The 21141-nt window shown below is 44.3% G+C and overlaps 1 protein-coding gene and 2 long non-coding RNA genes across 5 annotated transcripts in view; 2 read left to right on the top strand and 1 right to left on the bottom strand.

Moving 5' to 3' along the window:
* LOC111265803 (uncharacterized) overlaps window positions 1–3844 on the top strand; it is a 37586-nt gene extending 33742 nt beyond the window's left edge. The window contains exons 2-4 of one of the 2 annotated variants that reach the window (XR_002683675.2): window positions 3008–3123; window positions 3406–3492; window positions 3669–3844. This is a non-coding gene — a long non-coding RNA (uncharacterized LOC111265803). Of the gene's footprint in view, window positions 1–3007; window positions 3124–3405 lie in introns of both variants that reach the window. The other variant, XR_002683674.2, reaches the window with a different exon arrangement.
* The window catches only part of LOC111265804 (uncharacterized), a 50098-nt gene extending 30871 nt beyond the window's left edge, over window positions 1–19227 (bottom strand). Inside the window, exons 1-2 of one of the 2 annotated variants that reach the window (XR_015313180.1) lie at window positions 18168–19227; window positions 17943–18060 (exon numbers count right to left, since the gene is read on the bottom strand). This is a non-coding gene — a long non-coding RNA (uncharacterized LOC111265804). The remainder of the gene's footprint in view (window positions 1–17942; window positions 18061–18167) is intronic. The other variant, XR_015313179.1, reaches the window with a different exon arrangement.
* LOC111265805 (neuroligin-4, X-linked) overlaps window positions 14561–21141 on the top strand; it is a gene marked incomplete at its 3' end in the record, with an annotated part of 79055 nt that continues 72474 nt past the window's right edge. The window contains 1 exon segment of the mRNA XM_022842732.2: window positions 14561–15500. Within this exon segment, the coding sequence (XP_022698467.1) occupies window positions 14981–15500 (520 nt within the window).

The following is a 21141-nucleotide window of genomic DNA, read 5'->3' as shown; positions in this document are numbered from 1 at the left end:
AGGATGATGATAACAAAGCTTCCCTTTTTTGGGCACCGGACCTCCTTTTCTGTCCCATTCTCGTCTGTCTCTTTACAATAAAATGAAGTGATTGAGGGAAGCAGCTTCAGTTGTTGTTCTCGTCGCTGTTACTGTTCGTATTGTTGTTGATGTTGCTTGACCTGGCGAACAAGATCTATAACACGGGAGATGTAAGAGCAAAGCAGCGGGGATGTCGATACTGAGAAATGCGATGCGACGTCTTCGCTTGCTGCGAACGTGTCCTGGTGCCTGATCGTTGACTTGAGTAAAGTAATAGCAAACAGGTTTGAAAGGGCGCAATTTAACTGCTTCTTGTTGAGGGACAAGTAAGCACCATTCAAGTACAGCTGAGCGAACGACGGATGCTTAGCGGCTGCGTGGAGGAGAAACAGGTAAAAAAAAACAACTGAAAATTAAGTGACAGTGCTTTAGCGACAAGCCGGGGTATGACTGTTGATCTGCCAGTTCTAGTCTTGCGGAGAATGACTGCTGAACGGATGAGAGAGAAGTGACTTGAAACGGGACAGGAAATTGTGCCGATTTGGTGGTCTGCCTTTTGCAGTTGATCTTAAGCAAAGATAACGAGCTGTGAAAAGTTGTTACCCCGTTTTTTGCTAGTAAAATATATGTAAAAGATAATATTTGCTTTTTTACTCATGCACTTACACACTGAAGTATCTGAAGAAAGTTCACAAGCAAAATTCAAGATATTATAAAGGCGAGTGCATCAAATACATTACAAATAGCTGCAGATACGGTTATGAGGAACTTTTCTATGGGCCAATATTCTATTTTTAAAATGCTACTTTCAAAACGATAAAGTAATTGTTATGTTTTGTAATAATACGGAAGCAACAACATTGTCAATAGCAACGTTCATTACAATTCTAGAGGTACAATTGCTACATACATGCATATTCGAAATACTTATAACTTAAGTATAAGGAGTGAAGTTCCTTAATTTATAAAACGCACGTTTATATTCGGCTAGGGATCATTGCTTCTTCGATGGGCCTCGAAAGTCCGGGGTCCTAAAGTTCTATCCCAAAAGTTAGTACGCAAATATATCAGCACTATTATATTACAGCAACGTGAAATCTCTATACACATGAAGCGCACTCTTAAAGTCGATGCATCTTATTTATTTACTGGGGCTAAACTGGGCGAGTAGTAATGGTGCAGGGTCTTTTAATAGGCGCTTGTGAAAGAAAGCATACACACAATATAAAATAAATATGAGTAAAACACATACGGCCCACAGTTGTCCGCGCCTTCAATTGGTTTTCGCGAATTTTCTAAGCACGAGGTAGCCGCGGTTGGCAGTCGTGCAGAACTTGTTGCAACGAGGCCGTGCGATTATGCTTAACATCATCAAGCCATCGATATAATTATTTGACGCCTGCTCCAGTTGGTCAAATCGACACCAGCTGTTGGAACTGCGTACGCTGATGCGTATACGCGCGCCTCTAAGTATTCTTTTGGTTGTATAGGTAGAGACTGATAGTTTCATTGGCGACTCCCTTCACACTCAAAGGCGTCACCACCAGCCCCCGCCTCACGACTTGGCCGATTCCTTCATCCACCCTCGAATTGAATAGTCTCTTAACTTCGACGATCTACTCTTTTCTCGTTATCGTCAAGTCTAGTGACAACGTACTACTAGCTGCACAATCGCAATTTGTTCAACCAGTACTTCGTCTAGGATTATTACATATATATATATATATATACACCTTTTTGAAAGCTAGACTTCCAGGTAATAGCTCTCTTATCAGTCGCTGCCAACCCCTAACGTCCAGCCATAACGCAGACCATGCTAGCAGTCAAGATGGGCCCAGGTCTTTTTGGTCACTAAGGATTATCTTATGTAATTTGTTTTCCTGTTTCGTCTCTATTTCTATGTAGCTTTCTTAGACGCACTGGTGCTTTAGCATTTGCAATAGAGTAGCCAACAACGACAAATCTCCACAGAGTTGCCGATTAGCAAAGGCACCAAACCACCAAAGGAAAGCAATTTAGTAACGAAGTCCCCGACGCTTTCGTGGATACTGCGGAGAGCGGCAAATAATCTCAGTTGTCGCCGCTGGTCGTTATGAAGACAGAGATACCAGATGGAGGCGTAATGTGGTAGCGGTGGTGACGATGACGTTACCAGTGACGTTAGAATGCCGCTAACTCGATTTTCGCTCCTCGGCCAAAATGAGATTTTTACGAACGACAAAGGCTACCCATTTTGGTTCCAAGCCCATCTCTCTCGACCCGATTCAATACGGCTCGCTTTCTTCCATCGGGGCATCGTACACAACGACTGATCGCAACTTTCCTGACGACTGTCGCTGCCACCGGTTTAAGGGTGCGATGCGGGACAAATCGTGCATGTCTCTATGTCCGAAGTGGGGCGCTTATACAAGTTCATGTAATTACTTCGTGTCGATAGATTATAGCAAGTAGTTCAAACACATTGAAACATAATACAGCCGAGAGTGCGTGTTGTGTATAGGCGGTAGTTTTTTTTGTCCATGTACTTACTGTTAGTTCGTGGATGCTTGTTAAGCTGTTGAATCTAAAACAATTTCTTAGCTTTTTTTTTTTGTATTTGCAAAAAAAACATCTTAACTGTTGAGAGGGAAGGGGCAAGATTTAGGCCTACAAATTACCCACACTTAAGCTTCAAGTTATCAGATATCGTAATCTTATAGATATGCTCGTTTATTTAATACGATGCTATTGTCCTTTTAATAGGTTTATCTTCTGCCAATGTATAATTTAAATATGAATGAACGTGGATTAATGAATCGGAAGAACTCATAGTGGCTGTAAATAAATGTACAACATGGTATAATGCAGGAAATAGCTAAGCAAAATGACAATCCCAATTTGCACTAAGTATTTTTGATCGGAACATACTAACGGTTCATTTTTAGCTGAATCTACTGTCTGATGTGTATTTCGATACTAAAAATGATTGATTTCTTGTCCTGAAAAGTCAGGAAAACAAAAAAGACAGCTGGAGAAGTCTAACCCAATGTGAGGCCCGGCGAAACGTAAACGAGCACGCTTTCGAAACGTGCACGTAACTGCGGCAGGATCAATTAGAATAGAGTGAGTATTTATCAACTAAAAAAGCAAATGTAACTAATCTTGGAGCACTATATAAAAAAACGTAAAAAAAAAAACTGAAGAAGCGCAGAGACCTTGAAAAGAGGTCAAAGTTTATTGAGATGCGACGTGTCCATTGAGTATGGTAATGTGTATTAACAAGGTCCAGAACTTCTAAATAACGCATCTAATCATAATCCAATGGTGCCTTCCTTTCTATGTCGTGTGAAGTATTCTGCTTATGTTGAAATGTTAAAAGGCTACTTGCTTTTGTTTTTGCTGCAGACTCACGCCATCTATGGATGAACTTGTGAGGAGTATGCCATTTGCTGGTGACAAGATGGAGTTCAGAAATCGGCCTAATTCTGACAGGTTTTATCGTTTACGGAACCCGACACCACATTTTTATCGATTAAATTTGTTTAAACTTTATTATACTCTTTTTTTTATATATATATATTTATAGTCTTTATAGATTAATTATAGCCAAAACTCTATTATATGCAATCTTAAGCTTTAGATTTAACGTGAGCTTAATCACGCGATAGTTTCAGCACGTCAACACTGCTGAAGAGTACGTGTCTGCGTAATGATTGTTGCCCAATGCCAGTTAAATCAACATATCTCTGCGTGTTTACCGTATCACAGCTGTCGAGAACTTCCTGTTACTAGTCGAAAGTCTCGTCTACGGTTCAACCGCTAACACGTGTTGGAAATAGCATTCTTGACTATTAAAAATGAATAACACTACAATTTTCTGTACGTCTTTAAGATAACGTTGTGGTTTTTTTTTGGTCAACCTAGTTGCGCTACGAGCATTTGCTGAAAAATTCGCACCTCCAGCTCAGCAGCGATTCTATGGTGTCCGGCTGCTTGATCAAGAAGATCGGGTTTTTGGAGAAGAGTGTGAGGACACGGGGGGTTGAAAGTAAGATCCAGCTGAAAACGACGAAAACCGCTTTCACTTTTTCTTTAAGTAATTTTTTTATTGCTATTATTTTTCTTCTTAGAGAAGAAAGCGATGCATTGTGGGCGCTGCTGCTTCGGACAGGGGCGCAGTGATCTCGCTATCCAAGCGCAGCCTAACTGATTTTGCCTGTGCAGGGAGCCGGATGGTGGGCCCATTGAATATATTTCGCACCTGGGTAAATCTTTTGATCCTCCCTGTAGCAAAATATAGCCAAAACTGCCTTTTCTGCAAACACACTCGTCAAACCGACTTTCATGGCTCCTATGAAGATGGCGTAAGTGTGCTTGCCGAGGATGACGCGCTCGGCGAGGAATAAACGTTACTAAAGCGCCCGCTACGGAATCGATACCTCCTATTTGCTCGTTGCTGGGCAGGTTAGCAGCGGCCAGGACGAAACAGGCAGTCATATAGCTTGGCTGCTATCTAGCCATCAACCAATTACCCATCGAACCCATGCAGAAAAATCAACTTTTATTTTGCTGCACTATACATACACTCCTAAAGAGTAGTAGCTGTTATGTGGAAGTTTCTTGCTATAATACTTTAAGCCTAAAGGACTAAGCTAGCGAAACAACTACGGGGGCCAATGTACCAGCGATGCCTACTCGCTCTTCCACCGACAACTAGAGCTAAACTAGTCAGCAGGATGTTGCCAATACCTAGTCTAGGAGCCCTCTCGCCGTCGAAGCACTACCGTTACTCTTTCCCAATTCCGTAGGGCCACCCTACTAGTTTTTTCACCCGGCCTGCCGTTCTCCACCCTGATCTTACTAACTTTCCCGAGCAAAAACTTCTTTTTTTTCAAACTTTCTCTTCAGTTTGTGCAAGCGAAAAGGAAGGTTTGCATGGATTCTCAATTCAAAAACATTTTTTTCAACCTATTTAAGAAACATCTGGACAACCCTCGTCTCTCATTTTATCGTTTTCGCTTTTTTTTTTTTTTTTTCGTTGTCCCCATCCCATCTCCATCTCGCCATCTTATCTTTCATGTCCTCTCTTTTTCATGTGAGTACTTCTTTCTACTACTTTTCTTTCTATTACTAGATCTTCGATCAGGATGGTTGTTCAGTTCATAGGTACGTAGGCCTGAGACGCGGTATAGATGAATGATACCTAAAAATCAAATTTTTGGCCAGACACACACACACACACACACACTCATGCACGGTAATTGCTCTTGGTTTCCCACCTACGTAACGCTTCCACCTCGCCGTTAATTCTGCTTTTCGATCACTAAGGCTTTGTCGAATAGCTTGTTATCTTTCACTTTCTCCTTTATAGCAGGTAATGTAGACTCAGAGCGCAATTTATTTCTGTTTCCTATTCTGGACCTCTGAATGTGAAGTAGTTGGCTCGTAAGTGACTTGGCCATCCTCTATAGAAAAACCAAGAGCAACATCAGCCACCAGCGACCTCTCGTATAGGGGACCTCTCGTAGTTAGGTTTTACCACACAGCTTCCCACAACAGACAACTCCAGCATTCTCAAGGAGCTGTTCCAGAGAGAAAAAGCAGCACTCGAAAGGTGACGGGAACGGGCGCTGTCGGGCTTCTTCTGTTCGTCCCTACAACTCTCTACTAAGCCCGCTCGGCTGATGCCATCGCCGGCCACCATCAAACGAGAAGCTATTTCTACCTTTTCGTTTACCAGCCTGGCGTCTGCAGCCGCAGAAACTGCACGGCTATAAAATCGATAACGATGCAATTAAAAAAGAAGCAGAAGCCACCCGATACGCTGATCTACTTCTCTTCCTAATGCCAAGAAAGCTGGACAGCAGACAGGCCGTTTCTTGATTTTTCATCCCCTTTGTCAGTCTGCTGTTTTCGCACTCACCGGCATCCTCTCGACGCTCCAGCCGACACATACGCGACGGCAGCTCTTATACTTTCCACTTAGTCTTTACTAGCAGTAGCGGTACGAACCAGGCAAGGGACCTGCTTGTAAGAGCGTCTTCTGCTTCATCTTCTTCCTTCTCCTCCTCTTTTCGCCGCCTGCTTTCGTTCACTGTGCCTGCAACCGATGCTGTTCCCATTGCCACTGTTACTGAGAGTCTGGTGCAACGGCCTTACCTTCGTGGGCTTACCAGCCCGTGCAGGATTCGTCCATTCGCCAGCGCCAGCCGCAGTGATGACTAGTACAGCTGGGTCATATTTTTTTATCTTAAGTTTCCGGGACGAGTGGGCCTTGAGGGTTTCGTCAAGTAGCTGAATGGGTGGCCCTGCTGGCTAGCCTTGCCAAGCAAGCCTGGCTATCGATGTATATGCTGTTGTTGCGAGGTTTTTGCCGAGGGTTCGGAAAGCCCTAAAATGCCCAGCCGGCGACCTGGTAGCCACTCTGCTTCGTTTGAAGCTAAGACCGCGAGAGGCTCGTTTGCTGCCAGTCGTGTATCGAGTAAAATAAAAAAATCGCTGCTCATATGTGCTATGAACTGGCGTTGGCAAGAGGACCAGCTCGGATCATACTGTACAGGAAAGAGGATCGATTCCACCGGATCCTGCTCGTGCCTACCTGCTGTGAAGTGTCTAGACATCGTCCGTTAACTGTCGCATCTGGAGTTTCTACCAGTCCAGCCACGTTCAGAGCACTCCAAGCGCCCTTTTGCGCCCATTCCGACATTTCATACATGCTCACAACGATCACATAACCAATAAGTTGAGAAATATAAACAAAAGGAAAGTGTTTAGGCAAACTATCGCTTGTGCTAGTCGTGCGGTATTAAATCTCCTTCTGCATCTGCCTGGATAGTAAGCGAAAATAGCTGGTTACGGGCCCCGTAGTGACAGCGTCGGAAGCACCGTCAACTTTGTGTTTCACGTTGTTTAGTCGATGTATCCGCGAAATCGACCGTTCCCGTTCCCACAGCGCGCTTCCCATTTACGTATGTTTCGCTGCGCGATATCCTCGTATTTATATTGCACAGAGTACTACATTAGGCTGCAGCAAACGAATCTTGCAGGCTTGAAATCGAATAATTTTTTAACCACACGCTGCTAGCAGATAAAATGTAATTGATAAATACTTCAGTCAAGAGACCTGTCAATGAAAACCAATTGAGTTTACTCCTGCCAAAATTAGTTCGGAAGGAAAATCCCTTTTAAGTCGAAAAATCAACGAGCATTAATCAACTTTTTGTTTCCCGAAAGAGAAATCACGCTACGTGAATGGTGAAAAATGGAGACAAAAAGTTAAGGAGCAGCGAGGAAGTGACCAGGCGTTGGGACTTGAAGATCAAGAGCGCATTGTCACAATCGAAGGAAGGAACTTTTCACAAAAGTGGGGTTTGGATTCGAAGGGCCCTGTCAGCCAAAACTAACGTTTCACATGTGATGCATCACAAAAATATAAACCAATTATGGAAAATGCGCAAACTGAATAAAAAAATGGGTTTTCCATAAATTGATTCCAGGCCAGTTGGAAATGCTTGTGCAGTTGGAAATTCTACGTTTACGGTGCAAGACTTCAATCAATAAAAGATTCCAGAAACATTATTCGCGATAGGCGAGACATAGTTCAATATCTATGACCAGCCGGAGAAAAACCAGGCGTGAGGATAGCATAACCGCCAAGAAGAATTGAGCTTGGTGGCAATGTCAAGTAGATTTGCACGTAGAGTGATTGTAGCGCTTGCAATAGACATAAAGGGCATCTGGTAAGCAAGCATATTTCACTATTGAGCTAGTTCGAGAAGGCACAGTTAGAAAAACAACATACGGGAACGCGAATGGTTGGTATATGGATGTCTAGAATCTGTCAGAGGGCTGGGAGAAGCGTGCAAAAAGTAAAAGAAAGTACCTCTAGAACATATTAGAAAATCGTTATTCTGGCCCCATTGGTTCAGAAGTTAATCCACCAGATCTGCTTGTAACAGCCTAATACTAAATGGACTGTAATACCTATTATCAAAACTGTACACCCGTAAGGCATCGCAGGTACGGGACTGATACCCTATATTCGCCATTAAAGCCTAGATTTGTTTCCAATAATATTGTAGTAGTTCCGATAATAGTAGTACTATAATAAGTTTTTTCCATATTAAGCTGTACACAGAAATCATATTAATAACCCCCTATAGATCTCAAGCTCCAAAAATAGACAAATATTCACAAAATTCCAATATATATATATGTTTGGCGTGACTGTCTCGTGCGTCATAAACACATCTAGCAGGTTATCCATTTCCTAGGAAGTCATTTAGGAACTAATATACCTCAAACCGCTATCATCTGGTATCTGTTTAGGTGAAAACTTGGTTCAAATCTTTTATTTAGATTTGCAGGGAGGAAAACTTATACAGAAGTTTTTGATGTGCAAAGCTTTGGATTGAATTTATTCACGTACTATACCACACTTAAGCTTAACATATGCCCAGATTACCTCACCGACTAAACAATATTTTCTAATTCTAACTTCGGTCTCCGACACGTTCAACGTATACATTCTGTCGTTGCAGAGAAGTAACACACGCTAAAACAAAGTACCACAATACGATTAGTATCATTTACGCGGGACAAGCTGCCACAGAATTGTAGCACAAATCTACGATAAGACACCCGTCCCGATTATTCTAGTCGCTAAAAATCCGTTAATGAAAGAATCCCGCTGTGAGCAGTAGAAGATAATAGAGCGCATGACAAGGATAATATTGATTGAGACGATGTAACAATTAAAATGTTATCAATCTCTTAATAGAAAACCGAACCTTCTTAATAAGAAGTTACGTAAAACTTCGGAAGACATTTTAAAATGCATTCACTGTCAGAACAGCTTTTATAAACGAAACCAATGTCTAAGTAAATAACCTTTGAAAAACTATATGGATTGCGAACTGCAGGTAATATCGTCATAGATCTTCCTTGTGCGTAAAAAAAGTACGCATTTATTATATAAAAGTGATGTATCTGAGCATTTTTGTTCCGATCATGTGCACACGAAACAACTGTGCTTAGGTATAGACTATATTTGATCTATATATAACTTTTTCCTTATGATTCATACTGCGAATCCCGTATAACCGATTACCACTACCCTCGAATCAGAAGCAGGCCTCAGCAGTTATTCCGAGGTTCACCACTCAAACCACAAGCCAATAGGAAAAACACAGAGCAGATAAAAGGTGCAAACGATAAATTTTGCTAATTTTTCTTGAGCTTTACTTAGACCTAATAGAAAGCCGTAACTTTGGATGCCGTCCCAAGATCAAATCAGCGACCCTGGGCTCAATTTAACTTATTTAAACTTCTAGTGCTGCCGACCGCTTCAAGTTGACATGTCCGTAGATCTCATATATGCATATGATCTTATACCAGCACTCACGATCGCTAAAACAGCAGGCATATAGTGTCGAGTATCATTGCGTATAGCCTGATAGTGGTATGTATGGTACCGACGATAAATAAATCTCTATCTCCGTTCCTATTCACTTGAAATCACGTTTTTCGTCTTTCGCCCTTATCAGAATATGGGTGGGCGTATTTAGAGGGGTTTCTCCTAGAACAGGGGTTCACGTCCGTTTCCTCATTCTGTCATAGCCCGCCAAGTAGGCAGCCCTATTAGTAGCAGTGAGTGTGGTAAGTCACCGCGGCAGCAACTATTAGTGATACCTCTGAATGGAATGGTCATGCCAGATTGCCATAGTAGCTTTAGATAGTCATGCAGCTTGCAATGTCTGCATGAACGACATAGTGGCTCTTCTCGTCTGAAACGAGCACGAAAAGTAAAAGCGTGAAGGACTAGGATTTCGTCGGCTTGTATTTGAGCAGTTTATAAGAGGAAGAGCGCGGTTGGATGTGAGCAATTGGGATCCGTTTAGAGGCAATCGCAAAATGCAGATTTATGCTTTCGGCCTCTTTGCGCGCAACCTCTTGCTCTCCTACAATCATAGGAGTACCAGTAGAGTATAGTGGACAGAGAAAGACTCGGCCGCCAAAAGGACCAATGGACTAAAACGGGAGATGGCCGCAGAGCGAAGGCTATGAAAAAACGAGAAGACCAGAAGTGGTCGCAGCGGACCGATTAGCTTGAGTGTGGATCAAGAGCGGACGACGACTACGAGCCCCACTACGAGAACGGAGCCGAAGAGGCATTATTCTTATTTGTGCTTTTATTAGACCTGTCCGCTCACTATAATTCCTTCACTACCGGCCTCTCCTGTTATCTGCATCGCCCTTTCTTCTGCCCCAATATTTTCGAAATTTTCCTCGTTTTCAGTATTGCTGTCTTAACACTTTCGCTGAACCTTAACGCCACTGGCGCACTTTCGTCGGGTGCATCAACTGCCACGTTGTCGTGGTCCTTCCGTTCATTCTTCTGGCGGGGCCATTTCCTGCTCCGTTCTCGGCACAGGTACCTCACAGAAACACCAGCAGTGACAGCGTCAACGTCCCGATTCTTTCCTTCCTTATTGTCCCTTTCTTTTTCCCTCTTTCGCGGTGTTACTGATGGCTGTTTTTCCATCGCTTTATATTTGCCACGATCGCGACGAGACGTTGTACTATCTTCATCGGTGTCTGTCGTAAGTGTGTTTGTGTGTGAAAAATCGACAGACGATCGAACGGCAAGCAGGAGACGGTTCCCGGAAGGAATGGATTTTGCTATCCATTGCAGAACGAAGGAGGGGCCAGAGAAATCGTTTGAAACGGTAGAAAAAAGATACAGATACAAAGCAGAGAGTGACAGCGCGAAGTGACTTGAAACAAAACATTGTGCCGATGTCCACATGAAGCAAATGCTGGGGTGGTCGTTGTCGACAGACGACCAGTCAGACGGAAAACCCGGAATGGCAAGAAGTGTGCTTATGGGCTTTGCTGTTCGCTTCTTAGGGTAGCAATGGAACGTCGAATACTTTCATTTCCTGTTCTTTCCTTAACGTTTTAGTAAACGTGATAACCAGAAGCATGTTACTTGATCGGGCATAAAAAAGAGCAAGCAGAACTAACATGGCCTGAGATGTACAATTTTGTTTTTGCTTCAATCACGTCCGTCCCTGCGTGTTTCCATTAGGTTTGTTTATTCCTATTTTTTTTAGCCGAATACCTTGTTGCACTGGGACAATGCGATGAGATATCTGAAGGCAATATCAGTTTGGCATACTGGAGAAAATAAATACACAAGTGTCTACACTTACAGTTTATGTAGGTAAAATAACATCAGAAGGTGATCCTGAAGTTTAGAAAATCATGGTAGGAAGACTGTTTTAGGTAGTCGAGAGAGAGCGCAAACGCTATAAAAAGGGAAATAGACACTGTGACTTTCTGTGGAACCTCATAAAAACCATCGATTCAGTAACCATAGAACCTTTGTCGAAGAGCAGGTTAAATTGATGCAAATGCGATCCATTTCCATACGATGGGTATGACCACGGGACAAAGAAGAAGCTGCCTCAGCCTCCGAGCGCAGTTAACCCTGATCACTTCGGATCGAGCGATCCATATGTATTGGCTGTTGAGACGCAGACCGATACTTTGGGTGGGGTGTGGTGAGCAGTCTTGAATAGCCTGAAGGGGGTGGATAAGGTAATTGTCCATGTGGGTTTTTTTCAAGGGGTATGTGCCATAATCTGATTAAACTTTTACTCTTGAGAATGAGTGACTAACGGTTCAGGTACAAGTCGGAACTGGATAACCTATAGAGTAGCACTGCAGGAAAGTGGGGGAACGAGATCTGGGAACGACGTCAATCAAGGATCGGGGATTGTTGTCCATATAGACTCTTCTTTTATCGAGATTCTAGAGTAACTAGGGCCTCATGCGTATGCAGATAGTGTAGTATACTATCAGAGCATCAACAGCAGCAGCATAGAACCACGTGTGCTTGAAAATTGGCAACACAATCAGGTTTCTGCGGGTAGGAATCACTGTACAGACGAGTACAAAGTAGTAGCTTCGATTTGAGACTCTTGTTTCCGTTTGTCAGTCTTCCGCTCTTCCTCAAACCTTCGTCGTTCAGAACCCCTTTCCTATCCCCCCCCCCCCCCCCCCCCCACATACACACTCAGAAGGCATTTAGAACAAACCCTACCTCTATCAGATTTGTAGACTCGTACAAGATCGCCTTTCCCTTTTAGATAATCGGCCCCTGTCCTATAGCCGAACGAAGCAATACGAGCAAAAAAAGGGATGGCTTGTATGAATGAATACCAATGGCCGGTGCTATTGCTGCTACTCCCCTTTCACCCACCAGACACTCACATAAAGACACAGTTCCGCCTACCTCACTGTCAGTCGATCAGCGTTCTTGTGACCAGACTGGCTTTTTGCTACCAGCGTATGGAAGGGCGAAAACAAAAACGAAAGACCGCCGGTTCCGCACCTTGACAACTTGGGCACGAGCCAAAATATATACCTACGGCAACTGCAGTCGATGCTACGCTGCTGCTGCGCTTGCTAGCGCGTAGTATAACCCGTCGCGTTCAAAATACCCCCGGACCCCACGATGGCTCCCGCTAGGCGAGAGACCGCTCGCCTAGTCTGGAAAGCAGTTCCTAATCAAGAAATTCGTACGAATATGAAGACAAATTCTAAGCAACGATTTTGCTTGAGGCAGCAAAAAAAGATCTATACGTAGATTAAAACGAGAAGTCAGCCCTGTGTGACCCCTTGCAGGCAGTAATGCAAAACTTGCTGTTTTTTCTCCAGTGTCTGTTAGGTACTATCGTAATAAACGTGAAAAAATTTTTAAGTATATAATAAGGTTTTATTATTTCTCTTTTGTGTGTTATAATAATGATATGTCGAGCAACCTTCTAGAGGTTGCGTGAAATATGAATGTTTTATAGGTACATATATACTTTTAGTATATTTGCTTAAAGGGACGGTGCAGCGGACATATTGCTTATAGCTGATAATAGTATGGCGGTTTCATACAACTCGGGTTATTAACTAGTTTTCTTTACGGAGCTATATCAGTCCATCTGACTAAATCACCAAAGGTTAGAAGACAGAGTAAGGGAATCGCGTTAGCTTACACGTTTGCTAGAGCTGACCCATGTCGTAATTTGCATGACCTAATCACAATATGTAATCGGTGTAATTGCAGTAAAATCATCCTAATCGGTTAGGCCGCTGATTGCCCAGCGAACCTGTCACGACATGAAGGCAACGAGCAGTTTGTCGCCAACGTTGTACAACTAGATGCAGGAGCTGGAAGATAAAGAATTACTGTTTTATTTTTTGTAGTTCACGAGGGGTTGATGACCAGTCATTAATGTCTTTCAGCTTCAAATTCCATGCTGGTCCCGTGTTGCTAGTACCCTGCATTGTCTTGCTATACGTGATAGTTCTGTCGGTCTGTGTCACTGCGATCGTGTAGTATACTGAGTGTGAGGCCTGTATCATCCCGTTGCCGGTTCGAAACAAACCTGAGTTAGGCCAGGTTGTCCTGTCGAATCGAACTCCGTGCTCCATCTGTGCTGGCTACCGTTAATACTGGAGGCCTCGTTGCTCTTCTCCTGTAATACCCTTGCCGATAGAGGATGAAGAGTGTCCCTTTCCTTTTGTCTGTACGACAACGGACGCGTGCACCCTCTCCCGTCTGCGCGCATGCGTCTGCTGACATAGTATGCTCGGAGGGGCCCTGCGAGCCGGCCGCAGCTCTAAAGAGTGCGTCGTCGAGCATGTGCACTTGGCCAAATGATGCCCAGTAGCTGTTCAGGCTAGTGATGTCGGTAACGCATCCTTTTACACTATTGGTCGCGTGTGCTCCATAGCATCATGGAGTTTACGTCCACATGGTGTAGATGTGTATAAACTCGGGCTGGCGGTAAAAAAGTTAAAATTATACGTAAGAGAGGGATAAAACCAGAAAGAAACTCCATCTAATCAATAGAAGCGTCAATACGACTACGGGAACGCTACCGTTGTAGAAATAATAGGGTCTATGCGAAGGAAGTATGCCACCGTTTACTAGTTGTGTCTTTAACCAGCACGGTGAAGGCTTGTTTCGATTATGAACCCGCGTATCATCATCTCGACAACGGCATTCGCACGTTTGACCGAGTCGAGCAGGATCTGTAATTCCATTAAGAGGTTCCATTACCGCACCGTTCGACTATTTCCCTAGTGTTCTGCGCGCGTGTCGTTCTAGCCCTGCGCTGAGTACTGCTGGTCAGAAGTGTAGTGCTGGCTTGTCCTTTTGCGCACTCGTCTCCGTTACAGTGGTACTATTGCCGACGCTGCTGCTGTCATACGCGGCCCCGGACGACACCAAAAGGATTATCATCATTACGATAAGCAAACGCAGCGAAGTATCACACCTGTGAGCATGTGTATCTTACCGATAGGCGATGATTGTGAGTGAGTGACCCGCTTCGTCTGTAGCGGTAATGGGTAACCAGTGTGTTCCTTCCGCAGCCATAGTACTAAGGGGGGAAACAGCTTAAAGCAGCAACAGCTGAGTCCCTCGAGGTGTGCTGCAGCCGTGACCTTTACTATATATAATTCAACTCTGTTTATTCGTCTTTCCACAGCGAAAAAATAGTCGAAGTGTGTGTGTGCGCCTTTCAAGTGTCGTTGTACTTCTGTGTCGTTCTGTTCATATTCATGTGTTAGTTCATCAGAGGTTTTATTCAGTGAGTGCATCATACCGAATTACCCACTGTACCGGCAAGTCAAATAGGCGGCCCCCAATCGGCGAGTGAGCTAAGAAACGCAACGAGTGCGCGACGATGGAGCTCGTTCGCTGGAAAATTTAGGAAACGCTTTCTTGGGAACGGCGGCGAGCCGTTGGGCGGGCGTTTTTTGCAACATTTTTAAGCAGCGACATCAGGCAGCATTATTATCTGCTGGTCAGCGCGTTAGCAATAACAGTGTCTCAATTAGCCGATTCTCGCCAGTAGGTGGTGGCGGGCCCAACTACCGAAAGCAGCATTTCCGGACGCATAGCAACTCCTGCGTCATGCGAACAGCGCTCTTGGTAATGGTCGCCCTACTGGCGGAGGTAAAGGGAACATCGGCTACCCTACCACTGCCGGGAAGTGGAGGCACCGCTGGTACTAGCAGCAGCAGCAGCAGCAGCAACGGGCCGATTCATCCGACGTTCCAGGGCTCGCGCGTGAGCGACCGCGTCGTTAAGACCAACTATGGCAAGCTGCGTGGACGTATCATCATACCCGAATCGAAGTTCGGTATCACGCTTCAACCAGTCGAAGTGTTTCTCGGGATTCCATACGTGTCTCCACCCATAGGAACGTTGAGGTTCTTGCCGCCGATGAATTCGCCCCACTGGGAGGATATTCGCGACGCGGATCACTTTGGACCCGTGTGTCCACAGAAGCTCCCGATTGATTTAAACGACACTGCGCAGGCGGCGCAAAAGATGCCATTAGCGCGTGTCGAGTATCTCAAAAAGATTTCGCAACTACTTATTAACCAATCAGAGGATTGTCTATTCCTCAACATTTACGCGCCAGCTAAAGGTGAGTGATTGACTGAGTGTATGGAGTAGAGCCAGTGAGGATGTAAGATGACAGACAGAGTTCCAGTTCTAACGTACCCGTTAGCGGCCTACCTCGAAATGTGACTGCCGAAGTCAACGGGAACTAAGGAAAGAGGAATGGAGGGTTTAAAATAGAAAGGTTTACTATGTAAAGAAAAGTGATCTCGATATTTTCTTCTGCTGTAACAAAAAAGTCTTGCTACCAATGCTACCGTCGCTCTAGCGACTGGGGTATGTCTCGCCAAAACAGTGTTCGTCTGAAGGATGACGCAGTTGTATCCCCAAAACTGTATTATGCTTACTCGTTTCTTCGCGGAGGCCTCTCGACTTCGCGCAACCGTTACCACTCGTTTCGGGCCTTCCTACGTAACTACACGAAGCTCCTCTGCCTGCGATAGAAAATTCCGACCTGTATTGCCCGACGAAATCATGTTGGTGTTCTTCCTACTTGAATTTCGCTACTACCTCCAAAGGCTAGCACCGAACGGCGGCCAAAAAAAAAGAGACGAAAAAGTATTGACGTTGGCCTCACGGTGGCAATAGCAAAGATACCTTAGTTTCGTCACTAAGGATGACGATGGGAGAGAAAAGGAAAAGGCATTGCAGAGGTACGGGTTGAGAAGCTACATCTTCCTCTTCCAGCTTCTCTCCGAAAAAAATGTTTTGGGCTGTTGCCGCCCACACCGCTGATCGACGTACGGTTTTCTGCAGTTGTGTTACGCTGGCAACGGGCGTGCGAAAACAAGAGGAAAACAGCATAATAAAAGTTTTTATATATGGACCCTTCAACCCATCGAAGCAGCCAGTAACAATCAGCATCTGAGGACCTACCCAAAATGCCTAAAGCATTTCTGTAGCGTACAGTGCAGCTTTTATAGTTGGTCTTACAATTTTAAAATGATGAGAACACCACGCTCTCGAGTGACAGCAATGGTTAGAAACTGATCGACCTATTTTTGGCACAGTTCCGAAAGATAATTTTTAGAACACATGTACCGGATGCGCCGCCTGAATGGAAATGCACTTTGGTGGGTTGTTCACCTTTGCGGGAATATGTGAATTCGCTATATTTGCATTAAAAGCAGGTGGATTCTTTCTAGAAAAGTCCCACAAATGCACCACAACGGTGGCAAAAGGTCAGTCTCTGAAGTATGGGAAAAGATCCGCTATTGTATAATGTCTTTGCCGTGCACGAACCCTCGCCGAGGTCATAAACTCCCTTAGTTGCAGGAAATGGACAATTTACATTATTGCAGGTCTCCAGAAGGTTCTCTAACATTCTAAGAAAAATAACAGTATGCCAATGCGAAAGATCCACAACAGGACAATAACTCAGAGAAGCTAAGGACTTGTAAAAAAAACAATGAAATTCATATTTAATGGTACCGCTGTTTTTGTCTCGATAGTGAGAGATATTTTTGGAAGCGTACTTGCCTCACAACTAACTAAGACTCCAAATCTATTTTTTACATCATAAAAATCAAACCGATATTCTGAAGACGCAAGAGCCTAGATATTTTTTTGGAAACAATTTTAAAAATGAACCATGCTAGCCTACGCCGATTGCTCCCTGACGAGAGTGCCTTCACCCTTGATGTAGGTCGGTGAAGGTTTCGGCGAAGGAAGGACCGCTAGTTTGGCTGCCACTCCAAGAATGTTTCCACCTTAGCTAGAACAAAATTCTCTACATGTGATGACTTTCCAAGCAATACAGCTTGATGAAACTAACGTCATGTCGCCACTGCTTCGTTTGTATATAAATAAACAATAGTGGAATACTATACAAATTGTGACAAAGCCGAGGGTTATTGGACAAACTGTATTTGTTCGCTTTGCAAATTGTAAACCGATAGAAAAAAGCCAAGTTCGGTGCTTTATCATTTGAGCGTTCGCCGAAACTAGGGAAGGAGGGCAGCATTTTGGCTTAAAATGATGCTCTTGAGCTTGTGAAGCGGTAGCTTCGTTACCCGCCGGTTCGGCAACTCGAATTCAATTCAGTAAGCAACCGTTTATAGACCAAGTAATGGAGTCATCTCAACTTAAGGAAAAGTTCCAGAAAAGTCCTGAGCCATTAAAAAATAATTTATGTGTAACGTTTCAACGGAACTCCAATGCACGAATATCACGACGTTACTGGCGATTTACAGAATGAAGCGTGAGGTTATTTAGAATTGGTTTAGCTCTCCCTTGACGAATATCGAAGCGTATAGTCTAGTTGCAGAATTAAATAAAATTAAGCAAAATAACTAACCTCGCAATTTACACCAACCTATTTTGCAATTGTTAAGGTATCATCGTTACGTCTTCGGGCATTAAATAGGATTACGCTTACGCTTAAGGCCGGCCTTACATGAATTTATTTATGCAACCTTATCAGTTCACAGATACTAAACAGACATTTTTTAAAACTCGTACAGCTTACCTTCATGGTTTCCTTCAGGCCTCGTGGCGAGTAATTAGGCTCATGTTGGCTAAGTGTATGTTCCGGATGAAGAAATACTTGGCACTCTCAAGTTCGAGCCCGCTAGGCCAGATGTAATCTGTAAACGCACAATTTGCGCAAAATAAAGCTAATTGCATGTTCGTTCGATTCCGTTCGTTCGCTCATACTAAACGTTATACGATTCAGGTTCCCGATAAAGCCTACCTGTACTTTAATGTACTGCTTTCTATGTCCTGCATCAGTATATGCGCATTCTTCACGGGCCATTTCAGACGAATGGACATTTCGGATGCACGGCCACAGACCTAATAAGCACGTTCAGATCTTGCTTGTGAACCCACTGATTCGGAAGCGTTTGTATGGCTCCTCGGGCCTTGGCCCTCATGTGTATCCAACTCACACAGTCGGCAACGAGCCCTCGCTACAGGCGACACGGGTATACTAGAACGCGCTGCGACGACAACTACTAATACCGGTACCGCCATTAGAACTCGAAATGCTCCGCAGACCGACAAAGCCTATGGTGATTTGTATTATTGCGCGAAGTGCCCTGATCCAAGGGTAGTGCGGATATAAAAACATAGGTAGCCGACGACCGGAGAGTGAGATAATTAAAACGTGGTCTGGACGATCCATTCCCTCGATGTTGGTCTGCTTTCCCCACTTCTACTGGCTGATGTTATTATAATACATGCTGATGTGATCGTGTCGAATTACAAAGGAAGAACAGGACGCTTTCCTTCGTTCCAGGTCTGTCGCTGCTCGATCAGCAGTAAGGGGCGTCTTACTGCTATTCGACGCCCCTTAGTGCCGCTCGAGTATGTTTGTCGTTTTGCTTTTTTTATCTCTTCCGTCTCTGTCTGTTATCTTGATTATCACAGATGTGCGCTTCTCTCGTTCTTTATGGATCGGATTTATTTTGCCCAGTGGCTGCCCATCGTTTCGACGAAATAGACTCCTCGTCAGCGCTCAGTGTTCAGTGCTGGCTAATTGTGAACATGCCCTACACGGTAGACGGTTTCTCCGTACTACAATGAGTTCCATACAGGCATTGTCACCGAGTGTTCGTCGACGAATCTTTGCTACTGGGTACCGCTTCTGCTGGCGCTACTGCTGTTGCTCAACTGAAGACAACATCTCCAGCTAGCTATCGGCGATACCTGCTAAACGATAGTTTTTTTTTGCTTCAGCAACTCATAAGCTGGCTTTGCTGTCTGTACCATACGTTAGGGGCGAGTCGTTAACACTGTGCCAGCTTGGCTATCTGCCGTACACCTCACTCAGGTACTATTTGGGAGAATCATTAACAGGGATGGACAGCCTAAGCACCAAAGGCGTTCCCGTGTGGAGAAGCTGCTCCCTAGTCTACTGGCAGGTCTTTCCTACTCACAGTATCTCAGTAAAGTTTTCGTCAGCACTGGCTGCTGCAACGTGAAGCAGCCTCTTCTGATGTCTTCCGTTCCCTGACAAGTGGGTTGGCCCCGTTCGCGTTTACCGGGATGAACGAATGAATTTCTTGCCGGTCTGCTATCGGTCGAATGAATTTCGCCGCCGCTGCACTCAACCCTTAGTCTGAATCAGCCCTCTTAAGCCATTCATTCTTGGGTGTTTCTTTATATATGGTATCTATCCTTCCTCGTCTTGGCGCTGGGTCCAGCTGCTCTTGGGGTTGCCGCACATTAGAATTCGTAGGGTACGTTATGTGGCCTTTAGGAGTATAGCGCATGACAAGGTTTGTGTGATCGATTCTATTTGATTTAATTGAATCAACGCGTTAACCTGACCTGTTAGCGATACAGAAAACAATTGGCTAACCAACTTGACCGTTCAACAGAACTGGTAGGCCCTGTGGTCTTCCCCGACACTTGTTGAACGTGCCAGTCTGTAAATTCGATATGGTTTTTTTTGGCTCACAAAGGATAGAATAGGAATGTGTTTTTTTTTAATCAGAACCAAAGACCACAGTAGCTGTATAATGACAGACCCGCTCCATTAGCAGAGTAAAACATCAATAATTGCGACAATATAGCAAGAGTGGCTTTGCTCGTCTACTTGTTTGTCGAGTTAACTGCTTATCTAGTCTTACCAGGTAGACAGAAGCACGCGTTAAGAATCGCGTTAATTGATACTTCATCACTGGGTGAGAGACGCTACTTCACCTATTGACCACGCGACCAAGCCAGTGTTGCTAAGGTCCAGTGGTGAGCCTATTAAAAAAGACCTCTGATGCCAGCGATTCTCCCATAGTTTCTCTTCCTGTTGGTTCGGCTCGTCTCCTATATCTAACACTTGCCTCCTGTCTAAGCGATAGCACTTAACCGGATAGGTGACCAAGTAAGTGACTGGACCTTCGAGAAGTTGTTCCAAAGCTGGTGGAATAAAGAGCCAATGTCTCGGCCAGAATAGAAACAAGCTGCGTGCGACAATCAGATCCCTCGTTGATTACCATCAACCGGCAAATAGGCAAACAGCCATTCCTTTTCGTTCACCCTCATCTGTCCTTTACGTAGTACATACCCACCTGGACCTTTGCCAGGGGATCAAGGCTTAAGCAGTTGGCGTGCCGCAGCTCTCATTAAGGCGACTACTTTGCTTTGGTTGCAAGCTAGCAGTGCCGTTTTGTTGTGAGGGTTCCTCGTTGGCTAGCAAGATTTGAACGGGATGAGATCACTATGACACGCTATCGTCTCACGCGATGCATCTTTAGTTCATAGAGCTATTGCCTTCGTTGCGGACCCCTTCTGCCAATTGATGAGGACAACCAAATGACAATTGGCTCAACAAGATTGAGAAGCAACCTTGTTGATTAGAGATGGCGTCCGCTTATCGCCGAATGGATTGGCTGATACGATATAATCGTGTGTGATACCATTGTCTAAATGTGTCTAAGTTCATTTGCTGCTCGTTCAAATTAGGCAGATCGATTCCGTGTAGTCGAAAGAAGTAGGGATCAAATATTTGACTCTAATTACTATTCTAATAGGTAGTGATTTGTCATAAATCAGCACGATCTGCATAATGGTTAATATTAAGAACAGATGTTAATAGTATTATTGGACATCATCCGTTGGAAAGAGCCCGTTAACCTTTTCAAAGGCAACATTATCTCCGGCCGAATATATTCGAAACTTGTCTGGACGGAACGGCTTTTCCTCTGTGCTAAAAAGCGAGTTTCAAC

The sequence above is a fragment of the Varroa jacobsoni genome, unplaced genomic scaffold (assembly GCF_002532875.2).
Source record: "Varroa jacobsoni isolate VJ856 unplaced genomic scaffold, vjacob_1.0 scaffold_1013, whole genome shotgun sequence".
Taxonomy (NCBI): domain Eukaryota; kingdom Metazoa; phylum Arthropoda; class Arachnida; order Mesostigmata; family Varroidae; genus Varroa; species Varroa jacobsoni.
This window is presented reverse-complemented; position numbering and strand designations above follow the sequence as displayed.